Source organism: Bactrocera latifrons, unplaced genomic scaffold (genome assembly GCF_001853355.1).
Source record: "Bactrocera latifrons isolate USDA-ARS-PBARC rearing strain unplaced genomic scaffold, ASM185335v1 scaffold_154, whole genome shotgun sequence".
Lineage (NCBI taxonomy): Eukaryota > Metazoa > Arthropoda > Insecta > Diptera > Tephritidae > Bactrocera > Bactrocera latifrons.
The window spans coordinates 684,474-698,462 of record NW_017535008.1 but is presented as its reverse complement, the minus strand read 5'-3'; the positions used below and the strand labels follow the sequence as shown (position 1 = coordinate 698,462).

At 39.7% G+C, this 13,989-nt stretch overlaps 1 protein-coding gene across 1 annotated transcript in view; it reads left to right on the top strand.

Moving 5' to 3' along the window:
* Window positions 1-13,989, top strand: part of LOC108966066 — a 163,078-nt gene that overhangs the window by 3,085 nt on the left and 146,004 nt on the right. The window contains exon 2 of the mRNA XM_018928795.1: window positions 35-724. Coding sequence (XP_018784340.1) covers window positions 35-724 — 690 coding nt within the window. The remainder of the gene's footprint in view (window positions 1-34; window positions 725-13,989) is intronic.

The following is a 13,989-nucleotide window of genomic DNA, read 5'->3' as shown; positions in this document are numbered from 1 at the left end:
TTGATTTAAATTTTTCTTTACCTGCTCCACACAGCGCAAGTGTCACCGCCACCACCACCTCCGCCCACTGCGGTCGGCAACACCCTACCTGAAGCACTCAGTGGAGCTGGCATGTATCACGCCAGCGATTTGGGCCTACATCCTGAGCATGGTGCGCCTGAACATGGTCCGCCACCGCCCTCTTATGCAGCCGCCGCCGCTGCTGCAGCTGCTGCTTATCATGCACATCACATGTCGCCAGCTGCAGCCGCCGCCGCTGCGGCCGGCATGCATGTACATCATCAGCATCAATATGCACATGCTCACGCGCATCAATATCCACAAGTAGGCGGTGAACATGGCATGCATGCTGGGCCCCCAACGACAGCTGGTGGTCCGCCACCACCGCCACCACATCTCTATCAACCACCGCCACCGTCACATTACGGACCGCCGCCACCACCACCGCCCACATCGAGTGTGGTTGGACCGGTGCGCTGTGATGTGGTCTCGCCACCACCAACTTATCGCTCCAGCGTCTACGCGCCACCAACTGGGCCGCCACATCAACAAACAGCGCCCAGTGGCCTGCTGCCACCGCCACATTCCACGCTCTCCATGACAGCGGGCAGCGGTGCGAGCGCCTTCTGCGCGCCCAACATTCATCATCATCAAGCACAACATCAGCACCAGCACCAGCAGCAGCAGCAACAACAATCAGCAGGACCGCAACAGGACGCAAGTGGTGAGTCTCCAAAGCAAATTACTTTATATATTTATTGTTTATTATATATACATATACATATATACTCATAAATATGAGAAGGGTCACTAACATTTTATTAACAACAAACCCAACAATGATCATACCTGAAGTTGTATAGTTTATATACACAACTTGTGGTTACATTTCAGTTACGCTCTCTAATGCATTTGTATCTTGTCTTCTCCGCCACTGCTGCTATGCTGCTTCATGCTCCCCACCTCGCACTCACTGTAACATTCATATAACCTCCTCTTTGCCTGCTATGTAACGGCACAGTTCGTCTCTCCTCGTGCCAATTAAATTTTTAATTGGATCTCGGGTAGGTCGTGTTCTTCTGCTCTTGTGCTTAGTTCGTCCGTGTTAGGTTAGTTGAAGCATTGCGAGGGCCGTCTTTTCTGCCGCCGTGCCAACTTAAGTAAAAGCTTTTTAACCCCTAAAGTGACAGATTAAAGCGCATAGAGCGGCGTTGATATTGTATTTTGCTTTTCTGGTGTACTGTTATATGGGTTGCGGTGAATTTAAGAAAGTGCCTAGAAAATAGCAGTGAAGGTCTTGAGTTATAATGACTGCATACAATTATTCCATCAATTTTGTGATTCCAAAAAACAGAGATTAAAAAATATCAATTTTAATTGTCTTTACACCATTCTGTAAGGCTCGCCCTCACTCCATCCGACCTAATCAAAACGCAAAGGTTCCTCCCTTTCTTATCTCTCTTACATATTTACCATGTCTTCAAGTGTCGCTTCATGCATATATAAGCGAGCGTGCTTCGGCATTGGCATTCCGTCAATTCAATGGTTATGTGTTCACAGTTCTGTTGAAGTTAGACCACACAGCTGTCTTGCTTTCCACACACGCCCTTTCGCACATTCACACACAAATTACAGTACTCTCGTATTTGCATTAAATGCGATTTAATTTATCATTATAAGCGTTACTCGTTCGCCTGTCGACCCAAATGGCTGACTGACTGCCTGACGAATGAGCGTGTTGGGAATTTCGCTTAACAAGCTGCCGAGTCTTGTCAACATAATTTAATGGCTGCCAGTTTGGCAGGTGGCTGTGTTGTTGATTTTATAGCTGTTATTGTTGCTGTAGTAGTATTAGGCTGATTTAAGCACTTAAGTGTATGCTAAACATATATTTGTTTTCATGCCGCTCAGTCTTCTTGCTATTGTTGTTGTGTAATGTGTCAATAAAATCGAAATCTGTGTTAATTATTGCTTTTGCGGTGACACTTCAGCTGTTGGTATTTATGCACTAAGACCGTCGGAATGTGTTTCTGTGTGTAGACTTGCGGTAGGCAGTATCAAGTGAAGGAAGATAAAGTAAGAAAATGTGGAACTGTAGTGGAAGTTCGGTAAAATATGCGAAAGTAAGAAGGAAGAAAATCGTCTTATGCTTCTAAGCGGCTTATGGATAAAATATAGGAATCTGGTATTGCAAAGGCATCGGTTTTTTGAAAACTCGTAGATTTTGAATATCAGAGAGATGCCAGCATTCGTGTCGTATAGTAATCTAAGCTTTGTAGGCTTAACATTGGAGTTTAATATTTTTATTTTTATGTGCAGCGAGAGCTAGCTTGACCTTCTTTATACGGGTGGTGATGTCTTCCTATGGTCCTTAGTTGAAATTATTTAACATTTTCGAGTTCTATACCATCGACTTGGAAGTTCTTCGCATAGCTTGTCTTAATAAATCTACAATCTTTCGCTGCCCTTGCCAGAATCCGTAACAATCTTCCAATAATATCCCGATTTGTGTTTTCAAATATTTAAATAGCTACTATCCTCTAAGTATCAATTTATAACTGTAAACTGAACTCATCGAATTCAAAAAGTTGTTTTGGTGCCTAAAATTATACTTCACAAACATTTCTACGCACTTTTAAATGCTTCTGCACTTCTATGTAACTGTACCATTAAGCATGTGCTTCTAAAAGTTTGCTTCAAAAGTTTAGATCATGCAATTACAGTAAAATATTTCTATTTGCGCTCTCTAAATTAATTTGTACGCACGATTAGCGTTTAATTGGCAGCACTTAAAGTTTGCTGAATGTGGCAACGTTTGTGGATGTAGAGTACGCGCTGCATTAATTACTGTTCATTACAAAAAATTTGTGAAGCACCTAAATGTAGGCAACATGAAATTTAGTTTAGTTCCAGAGGAATTATTGAACGAAATTTTAGTTTCTACCGAGAAATGAATGAAATGAAAAATGCAAATTGGCATATTCTGCAAAGTTCACTTGCTGTTTTGAAAAGATTTTACTCTCCGCTTTTTATTTGGTATCTTCTTAAAATTAGTTTTTTCCTTGCTTGCTTTGGAAACCCGCCGTGCGTTCATCAGCGGCTAAAGAATGTTTTCAGCGTCTATTTCTGTACACTTTAATGCTAACATTTAAAAATAAAAACCAATAAAGAAGAAATAAAAGTGTCTCAACTGCTAAAGTTTGCGCTTAACGCGTTAAATATATAGCTCACAAAAGGGGAGTGCGAGAAAAATGCGCAACTCGAGAGGAATTGGCAACAAGATGTGTGAACAAATTAATGAAATCAATTTGAAAAGTTCTGGAAATGTCACATACACACATACACACACACATGACATCCAGAACTCACAGGATGCCACAACGGTCCGGACACACACACACTTATAAAGTGGGTAGAGAGCAATATATAATGACAACCGGCAGACAAACTTAGTGCGCTGTCTTAAAGGTGGCTGCAAAGCTTGCCTCGAATTACAAGTTGTCTATTTACTATGTTTGCTTTTGTATTTCTCGTATAATATGAACGTCCTCGCATACATACATACACAGCTGCAAATGAAAATAGAAAGGAAAAATAAGTTTCTCAACATGAAGTTTATTTCTTCATTAAAATGCTTTACTGCTTCAATATTACTTTTCGATTTTTCTTCCTCCCTGTGTGTTTTTTCTTTGCACTCCACATCCACATTTGTTGTTTTATTTATAGTTGTCACTGCTTGCTGTGCGCTACAAGGAGTTGCATCAAGTTTTCAGCGCGTCTGTTTGTTTGCCAAGTGTTGACAGTGACCGGCAGTGCTGCAATATGGTTAGAAGTAGTTAAAGTGTTAGTTGTATAAAATATTTAGGTGTAAAGTATCTCTGAAAGCTCGTCTTACTTCTTCATGCGCTTATATAGATTTCGAAGTTTACAATTGTAGCGATAAAATTAAACGTGAGTGCCGCAAGTACAATTCAATTCAATTGTAGACAGTTCAAGCGCATCAATACTGGCAGTGAGTTGAGGTAAAAATGTGCACCGAACTCCAAACAACTTAAAATATAATGGGAAATGCACAGACATACATACATATACAAATAATTCAATATAAATTGTGTTATAAAGTCTAATGAGCTCAATGTATGAAAATATCAGATTTAATGTGAATAGATATTGAACGCCAACATTTAATATCGAAAATCGATAACCAACAACTGCTTGGTAATGCACTGTTCTTATTACATTTTTAATGAAAAATAATTAAAAAATAAAATTGACGCTGTTAGAAAATAAAAATATATACTATACATATTTACAGTGTGTAAAAATAAATCGCATTGATTTTTTTTGCGATTTTCTTTTATCACGCAGCACAAAAATATTTCCAATAACTTTGGTAGTAGCAATCCACCCACAACTATACAGCAAAGTTCCTTCAACTCTGTCGCCTACGTTACTTTAGTATTTTTTCTCTATAAATATTACACATAAAAATAAGTTGGTTCTTCAGCGCTTAGTATACTGTGGATTTAATGAAATTATTATTGCACTTATAACTTGCGCAGCTCACCGCCTGCTGTCCTGTGACCGCACACACACGTGTCCACAGGCTTTTGTTAGTGTGGTGCTGAAATCAATTTAATATTGACATAGCGTGTTGTTGTAGGAATTAACTTGAGTAACTTGCCAGCCGTGTGGCATGACTGGCAGGCCGCGAACGACACTGTAGCAATTGATATACTGATATTTAATTGCACCTTTTCTCATTTCCTTTGATCATTTTGTGCGCTGGCGGAGAATAATTGAAAAAATGTTGATTAAAGTTGATACGAAAAAGTAGCAAGTGGATTAATGAGCTGAGGAAGCTGGTCTAATGCGAAGATATTGAATGATTTCGTAAAGTAATTTCGAATATGAGCGATATATAGCTAAAAAGTGGAAGGAGTAGTTGGCTAAAATAGAAAGAAAAAAATAGAAAAGTAGTGATTATATTGTCGAAAATTTACGGTGAAGCAAAGTTCCACTTCTAACTTAGATTTCTTTCCACTTCCCTCCGCTGTTTGCGCTGAGTACGCAAATGGAGCGAGAAAGCCTGCGTTAAAAGCAAAGAAAAATAAAGAGATATGTGTAATAAATAGCAGGTGCCAGAATTGCAAATGTAACGCTTATAAAAATGATTGCTTAATGGTGAGCAAACAAAAAAGCAGTGGCAGGTGAAAACAAATAGCCAAAACATTCGACGCAAACTGCGTGGCAATATTATTTCGAGTTTTGTGTATGAGTTTCTTGAGTCATAAAGACAAACGATATATAAATAAGTTAGGGCAGCAACCCATTTTTTAACATCCAATGATTTGAATTTGAAAATGTGGCCTACATGCAGGCGCAATCACTTCAAATGACGCAAATCAATTTCTGCCATGCATTTTGAAAATTGAATTTAGTATTTGTATACCACTTGCTTTGATTTGCTTTTGTTGTTTCACGCCGAAGTAGCGCAAAAGTGAATAAAACTTTCATTGCGCCTAAATGTAGGCAGCATTAGCTGCTTATCATGCGCGGCAGCAAAGGGTTGCAGCATAATTCTTTCCACTTTGTTTTCAGCGCGCGCGCCGCACAGCATTGCCATTACGCTTTTCATTATTTTATTTCATTTCACTCTTATTACATTTCATCCAAAAGTTCAAAAAGAATTTCTATTAACGCCGACAGCATTTCATCATTTTAGGCGCGGCCGAAAATAAAGCACACACGCGCGCACCTAGCTTCTCAATTGAAAGCGCATAAGAAAGCAGGCAGTAAGCTGCTAAACTAACACGAATGACTTTGTTGAGTGCCGCCCACCCGCCAACTGCCGACAGCAGCGTCAAACGGTCGTGTAAGCGAAAACGGAAAACGACAAAGAATGACAGGGTATAAAAGTAGGGAAATTCTAAGAGCGCCATGTTAGTGTAGGCAGTAAAGAAAGTAAGCGGCGACGCGACGCCGCCAACGGCCTATTTGTCATGCAGCTTTGCATACTTTTAGGCGCGCACAAAGCAACCAACACATAGCGCTTGCCGTGTAGATTTCACTTGCTGCCTGATGATGACGGTGCGCTTTGTAGTTCGCATAAATAGTAGTTGTAGTTGTTGTTGTTGTTGCGTCTCAGCTGTCCTCGTTACTTAACATGGCGGGCTTACAGCGCTTTGCCAGTAAATGTTTTTGTAAATGAGGACGAAGAATGGGGCCTGCGCTTGTCTAAATGTGTAATGTATTTTTTATATGCCTTACGGTGTAAGTGTGTGTGCGCGCGCCTCACTGTAGTATTAGTAAAGGTAAATGACATCAATAGAGGTTGTGTGGAGAAAAAAGAAAAAAAAAATACTGAAAAATATGTAAAAATAAAAGGCAAGTAGGTAAAAATGGAAGGAAACGCGCGCTAAAAGACGGTGGAGCAGCAGGCGCGGCAGCAGCAGAAAGCGATGGCAAGCGCCCCGCTATTTTCATATGCAGCGCAGCATCGGCATACAAACACATACACAATAAAACAGCGCAGTAATGTTGGCAAGTTATTACTTCCTGCTGCTGTGCAATGCTTTGCCGCCTAAATGTATGCTTTTCAAATAACTGAACCTGGCGTTTAGCAGCGTTAGTTGGTAGTCGTTCGAATATTTGCCGTTAGGCTACATGCGTATACACCCCAAGCAGTAGCGGGGTGATAAAAAAATTCACTCACACACACACATACATGCATAGAAATGCGGGCTTATTACAGCATATCAGTATATTTGGCCGGCAACTAGGCTGAACGTGGGCAGGTTTTTGGTGGCACGTTTAGGTATGTGTGTGCCTTAATCGCTACATAAGCCCTCAAATTACTAAGCATTTATATATTTGCAACGATAGCAGAAGCAGGCAATTGTTTGATGAAAAGCTCTACTTAGCTTACTTTTCAGTTGTTGCATTGTTTGAGGTGTTTGGTTTTTATTTTTTGAGGGAAAAGCACTTTTAGTTCGAAATTTTGTTCTGATTCTTTCTATACATATTCCTATAGAGGTTTCAGTTCGAGGATGGAGGATAGTTTAGGTTCGGTTAGATGGCTGATTCCTCAATAGCTCAGATGGCGGGGTATAACACTGAGACCGCTATGTATATTACTTCGTGTAGTCAGATAAAAACTCTCGTGGTTCAATATGAGTTACCGACAAAGCGCCTTGAACCCATCACAGATCATCTTGGGTGTTTTTTTCAATTTTCGCTTTTTCACATGGATGTCTAAAAGTATGAGATCCGAGTTGTTTTTGGTTTGAACTGGTACAGAGGAGAGAAATTGTTGAGTTGATATGTCAAACTCTCTAAGCAGCTTATGCAATTGGCATCCGGTTAAATGTTCAATCGCATTGAAGAATGCCTTCGGAGCAGTAGATGTATTGATACCTTTATTTATTTATTTAGTTGATGATAATTTCCGACAGTGTACTCCTCCATCAAACCTCCCCGCAAGCTTTGATACATTCGAAAAAGACTCATCGCTGCTTTCCTCCAGCGTGTACCTCTCATACCCTCTCGAAGGAATTTGAGCAGAAAAACGATAGCCAGCCTTAGGCACGGCTCGACAATCCAAATAACTGAGGTTAGACATTAATATATTTAAGCCTCAATACCCTGTTGTATTTAACTCTTGTTTAACTTAAACAACTTTTTATAACTGAGCCTCAGTGAGCTTAATGGCATTCCAGAAGATTAAGCATGCTTCGAGAGGCGTTATAGATTGAGATCGTTTCGGTTGGTTTCGTCTACTTTTAGACGCACCACAATTTTTCTTTTTCCCTTGCAAGACCTTTTAGGTTTCACTCTGTGAGATCTAGAACACCTTCCATATATTCCTTTAAACTTAACGCTCCTTTTAAGCAGTCAGCTTCGCTGAATTTGAAACACTCGAACTTTCCATGAATGCCATCAATGTCACTTGATTTTCATTACGCTTAATATCCACTTAACTTTCTCTTATGTCACCGCCAAAAGTTTAACATATTTTAAGCGCGCCACCGGATTTTACTGAAGATACGCTACACTTTGTCCGCGTAGATGGCATGTGCACTGCTATACGCCGCTTATTTATTCACTGCGTCTTTATGGCGAATAATTAAAAATATTTTTAAGTACTCTGTAATGAAAGAAATTAATTTCCATTTTTTGGTTGAGCAAAACAGAGGTGATATCGGTCAGCCGTGCTGCTGGCGCTACTGGATTTCCGGTGGCAATGTGCGAAAAACCGAAATAAGCGCAAAGAAGACAGCGCATGAAGCACGGCTGCTGTGAAAATCATTTGACTTGCACTTAAAAAGCAATAAAACTCCATTAAAACGCGCCGAGTGACTGCTTGCCGCGCTTTTCAACTCCTTTACGACAAACGGCCAATGGATAGCGCTGCTGCTGGATTTTCTCTTTTATATAAGTACACACTCCCTTTCAACGCTTTCATCGCTTTCAATGGCTGTCATGAAGACAGTCATGCGTTACCTGCAAGTAGCGGTTAAAGTAGACCGCATTAAATGCAAAAATCTGCCTGACCGCAATAAAACGAAGAATAATGTAGGAAAGCGCAGGTGCGTTGTCAACTTTCAGGCGCACTCCAACACCACCGTGTGACCGTGAGACGCAGAGCACTGTTGTCCCAGCATTTTATACGCTATCGCGGTAGTAAATGAAGCAATTAATTTAAACATGGTTCATTAAAAAATTATTGAGTGTCGCGCGCATACCGAAAAGCACTGCCTGTGCGCCTTGAAATATGCTAAAAACAGTGTGCAAACATATTTTTACTGCCTTACAGCGCGCGGTTGAAGTTTGCACATTTGTTTAACCATAACATTTTTAAGCACGCCGAGTTGTTGTATTAACCAGAAATCCATTGTATGCTTACGTTTTACACACGCTTTTGTTATACTTCGGTGCTGTGTTATTGTCGTCGGCAGTCATAAAATATATCAGCCCAGCGCCAGTAAGCGCGCAAATGCTTATAATGCGCCACAGAAGCGTCAGTGTAGTCGAACAAATGAAACTGAAAACCGTCTATAAAGTAATAAAACGGCGCGAATGCCGCGCGCAATTTAAAATCCTATAAATGAATAATAACAACAAAAAATTGGCTGCACGGCTGAATTCGCGTGTTGCAAGTAGCCTAATATGCTGGCACTGCCGTTGCTGTCGTTTCCACTGATGTGGCAAGGTTATAGCGTACGACCTTGTCCCAATTTTCATAGCGCGCAGCGTTTACTGTGAAAATGTTTGTTGTTTAAACTTCATAGCCATCGCTTGTTGTTGTGTCTGTTCTGCTTATTATTGCCGTTACAGGATTTTCTAGTTTTCTTGCTTCGTCGAAGTCAGTTCAAATTGTCTTGGTAGTCACATCGCGTTGTGTTCCACTTGTTCACTTATGTTTTCGCCCGCGGCGCAGAGTGTTTCAATTGTTCAGCTATGCAAATTTCAGCGCAATGTACACATGGTATGCTAAGCAATTTAATGTGTTCCACTTGCTCACATAATTTGGCCTCAAAGTAGCGATTTGTTTCACTTGTTCAACTATGCGAATAATAATTTGTGCAGACTAAATTTTTGTGCTGTGGTAAGGAAAATAGCAAAAATCGAATCGTAAATCCGAAGTCCAAATTGCGTAAAGTTAAGAGATTTGATTTTTTTTTTTTGTCTAAGACTTATTGTAGAACTCGCTTGGATGCCGCAATTGAGCTTATACCAGAAATGAACACATTAGAGGCATAGAAAGGTACTTTTGGTGACACATGGTCTGTTGGTGTTGACACTGGTGACAAGATAGACGAAACTATCTACCACTTCGATTTATGATCGTCAACAGTGACGTGGAAACTTACCCGTCCAAAAACTTGTCACTTTATATAATAGCCAGCTGTCCGTGTATGGGTTACAAGGAGTTCTCATAGATCGCGCAATTTTGAAATTTGGTCTTCACAGCATAATGATTTTGCTGCGTGTTAGCTCAGTTCTCAGCGACCCATTTCGATTTCTCTCCTTCTTCCAACCTTCTAGAAATATGCGTACGTACCACCAAATTGACGACAAATCGACATAAAAGTGTAACGCTCGTTAAACAGAGGCGACCACCCGACGCGCCTATGACAGTAGGCGCAACAACAACTGTCTGTGTAAATAAATGAGGCAATGCATAGACAATTAATTACAGCGTCCGTCAGTCTAAGGCAATGGCCAGCGGCAGGCAATGCCCGTAAAAGCCATTAAATGCTACAACAAACGTTATTAACTGCTCAGGGTTGCATTCGTGGCATATGGAACAACACTTTTTATGACATTTTATTAGCGCAGCAAAGGACTTTTAATAACTACGCAGCAGAAAATGTCTCGGTTTAGTGTTTTAATGGCACGCGTGCTGGCATTTATTAAAGCGTTAAACAGCTTTACATTTTACTACAATGGTATTTCATGCTTTAATGGCTATGTTTTATTGAATGAGCTCTCTACGCAAATATTTTGCTAAATCTAGCGAAATTTATGTATGTAAGCACTTATGTAATTTGGTATATTATATGTATATAGCTATATACGAATACATTTTAACGCAATTTTTATAACTAAAATTTACGATCTCTGTAGGCATAGCATACATATTGTAAAACCTCACATAAGTGCTTTTAATGTTCACTCCCTAACACAGCTGTCAGCCATTTGATTGGCTGTTTTCATTACGCATTTCTGACACACATATTCATATGTACCGTTATGCTTATTTATGACAATTTCATGACAGCTTATAAATATTTTAATGCATAAATAGTTGTAAATAAATACATTTGGCCATTAAATGCAGGCTAATAACTTTCGGTGAAGTTGGAAAATCCTTAAAAATAACATAAATACGCTCGGCTGTGCTGTTTTGTCGTTCGGCTATGCTTGCCGTCCGTTAAATGTGCATAATTTATTTTGTTTTTACATTTTCAATAAATTCTGCATAATTAATCGCGTATGTTGCTGACATTAAATCAATTTTTACTCACACTGCACCTGAAAATACATATGTTAAAGTAAGCACTTTTGAGCTTAATAGTTCTCCCTCCAAAATTTCTTCAGGTTTTTTGTTGCTGTAGCGGTAGTAAACATTCCTGCAGTAATTTGAGGAAGTGCTGTCGAGTTGCCAGTCCTTAGCCGCATAAGAATCCATCTTTGATCCGGTTACGTAGACCCGAATGTCATGGGAACCATTTCTTTTACCGCAGGGCGGCACTTTTTACTCTTTATTAATCTTTCAAAATACAAATGAGAATGAGCTTTTTGTCTAAACTTCGGAAATAATTTTAACCAAAATTTGGGTCATGTCAAGAAGTTTAAGGGTTCACAGTGGCCTAACGATCACAGCTGTCCAGGTGAGATTGTGCGTTCCTTTTGGTGCGAGGATCAGCCATACGACGTCTTAGACCACCTGCTAAAAACTTTTCTCTTAACATTTCGAAAGCTTTCGTAGCTTAGGAGTATATATCTACGTAGAAGGTACCAAGCTGAATTGTGAAATTTAGGCGATGACATTTTACATCCTACTTTTGAGATCTTAGTGTAGGAATGAATTGCTATTGAGAGTTTTTATGATTAAGTATATTGGCTTCAACTTAAGGCTTCTCCTCTACCACGAGTAGCTCATACCATTTCGAACCCTTTCGTAGCTTAAAAGTATACATCTACGAAGATGGTACCTAGCTCATTGTGTTATGAGACTCTTTGTTGAAATTTGGGGAATGACTTTCTATATACTTTAGAGACCTTAGTGTAGGTATGATTGGATTTCTATAAGATAAATTGGAATTACCACAAAGCTTTGTTTCCAAAGCCGAACGCTTTGTCAATTTCAGTAACAGACAATGTCCTGTTCCGTTTCTTTTGTAGTACTGCGGTTATTGTTGACTGGAATATTCATTTCTGACTATAAGTATACATATAAATGATCAATCGGACGAACTGAGTCGATTTAGAAATCTATCTGCTCCACTCGCTTTCCTTCCTTCCGAATATATGCGAATTTTTTTTTGAGATATCATAATAATTTGTCATGCGACCTCTTCTCCCTGAGTAGCCGCTCATTTGTCGAAGCCGCCGATATCGGACCACCATAGGATATAGCTGCCATACAAACTGAACGATCGAAATAAAGTGCTTGTATGTAAAACTTTTTTCATTGACGAGATATCTTCACTAAAATTGGCACGTATTATAGTCGAATCAAGCGCTGCATTATCTGTCCATATTGGTCAGTTTACACCACTATAGCATATAGCTGCCATACAAATTGAGCGATCAAAAACAAGTTAAAGAGCTTTTCATACTCTTCTTTGATATAGGAAATGCGCCTGTGGAGGGTATTTTAGCTTCGAAGCCTCTGAAGTTTACGTTTTTTCCTGTTTTTCATATTTTTGACGTAAAAATTAAGTCTTGACGAATTAAAGTCTTCAAATCCGCCGTCATTTTTAATTTTGTTATTGCTTTTTTTATCTGATGAAACTCACATATGTATGTATTTTGTTGCTTTAAATTATGGGCTATTAAATGCAATAAAAGTAATTGTCAGTTGGAAGTTGTAACTGCAGCAAAGCCGACGGAAGTTCACGTGCGCAATAACTCAATCAAAAAGTAACAAAATACAACAACAACATTATTAAGGGTGTGGGAACCCTGATAAGTATGTGTATATATTATTTATGTAAAATATAAACACTCTTTTGCTCGGCAGTACATATCTATTATTTATAACAACGAAAAACGCCGCCAACCACCCACCCACCTGCGCAATAAATGAACGCCCACTGTGGCCCACTGCGGCCCAGTCACCCACTCAGCCATGCACTCATGCCGCCCCCCCGTTCGGTGTGTCGTCACCTTGGCAAGTCATAACTCACTCAGTGAGCCACTAGCTGGCACGTCCGCCTCGTCCACTGCCACGCTCGCTGACATACGCCTCGTCTCGCCGGCTCACTCAGCACTCCAGCAGTTGATCGATCGATAAAATCGTTTTGAATGAAACTGCAGCCAACATACATTTGTGTAGCAGCGTATACAAAAACAAAAGCAAAAAAAAGGCAAAGGCTCGCAATCAGCAACATCATTATCATCAACACCATCAGCATTGCCAGCACCAGCGCGAGCATACCAGCGTCATCAACATCATCACAATCATCAACATCAACGCCGCTGACAGACAGCAATAAAACTATTGGAACAACAACACTAAGGCGCTCCATATAACCGGCACATATCACAATCGTTTGCCCACAGCAGCACGTTGTTCGTACGCTCTTTGTTGTTCGCCGCTCGGCGTTGAATTTTTTAGTTGAACTTCGCCGCGTATTTGCCAACAAAAACAAAAGTAGCAAGTGGCGCTCAGTTGACGGGAAAGCGTAGAGCGTGGTATACAGAGAGAATGATAGACGAGAAACCGGCGACAAGTGAGCGCCGTTTGCCGTAAGTTTTCGCCAAAATCGTGCCATCGCTTAGTGCTCACTTGACAAGTGAATAGCTGGCGACAAGTGGGTGACGGCAAGGTTTAGGAATATGAGTAACATAAGCCAGAGAGAGCCAGAGAAATAGTTCACATATGTAGTTGTGGTGGATATTCGTTGTCGAATTCAGTGCATATGTTGAATTATAAGTCTCGAGTGGATGTTTTAGTGTTAACTGTTTACAGATTACTGTTATATTATTTAAAAATATTTTTATTAATATTAATTTGTCAAAAAATCCCATTTCTGACAAAAATTTAGAAAAACCATTGTCTAACCTCAGGCGCGACAAACTTCTACTTTTGACAAACACTGAAAAAAGTAGCACATCATAAGGCCTTATACAAAACTTAATTTTTTTAATTTGAAAATACAAAATTTAATAAAAACTAAACTGATTGGCAGTCCATAATATTAAGTAAAAAGTTTATATATTAGTATTAAAAAATTTTTCAAACTGCTTAAGATACTT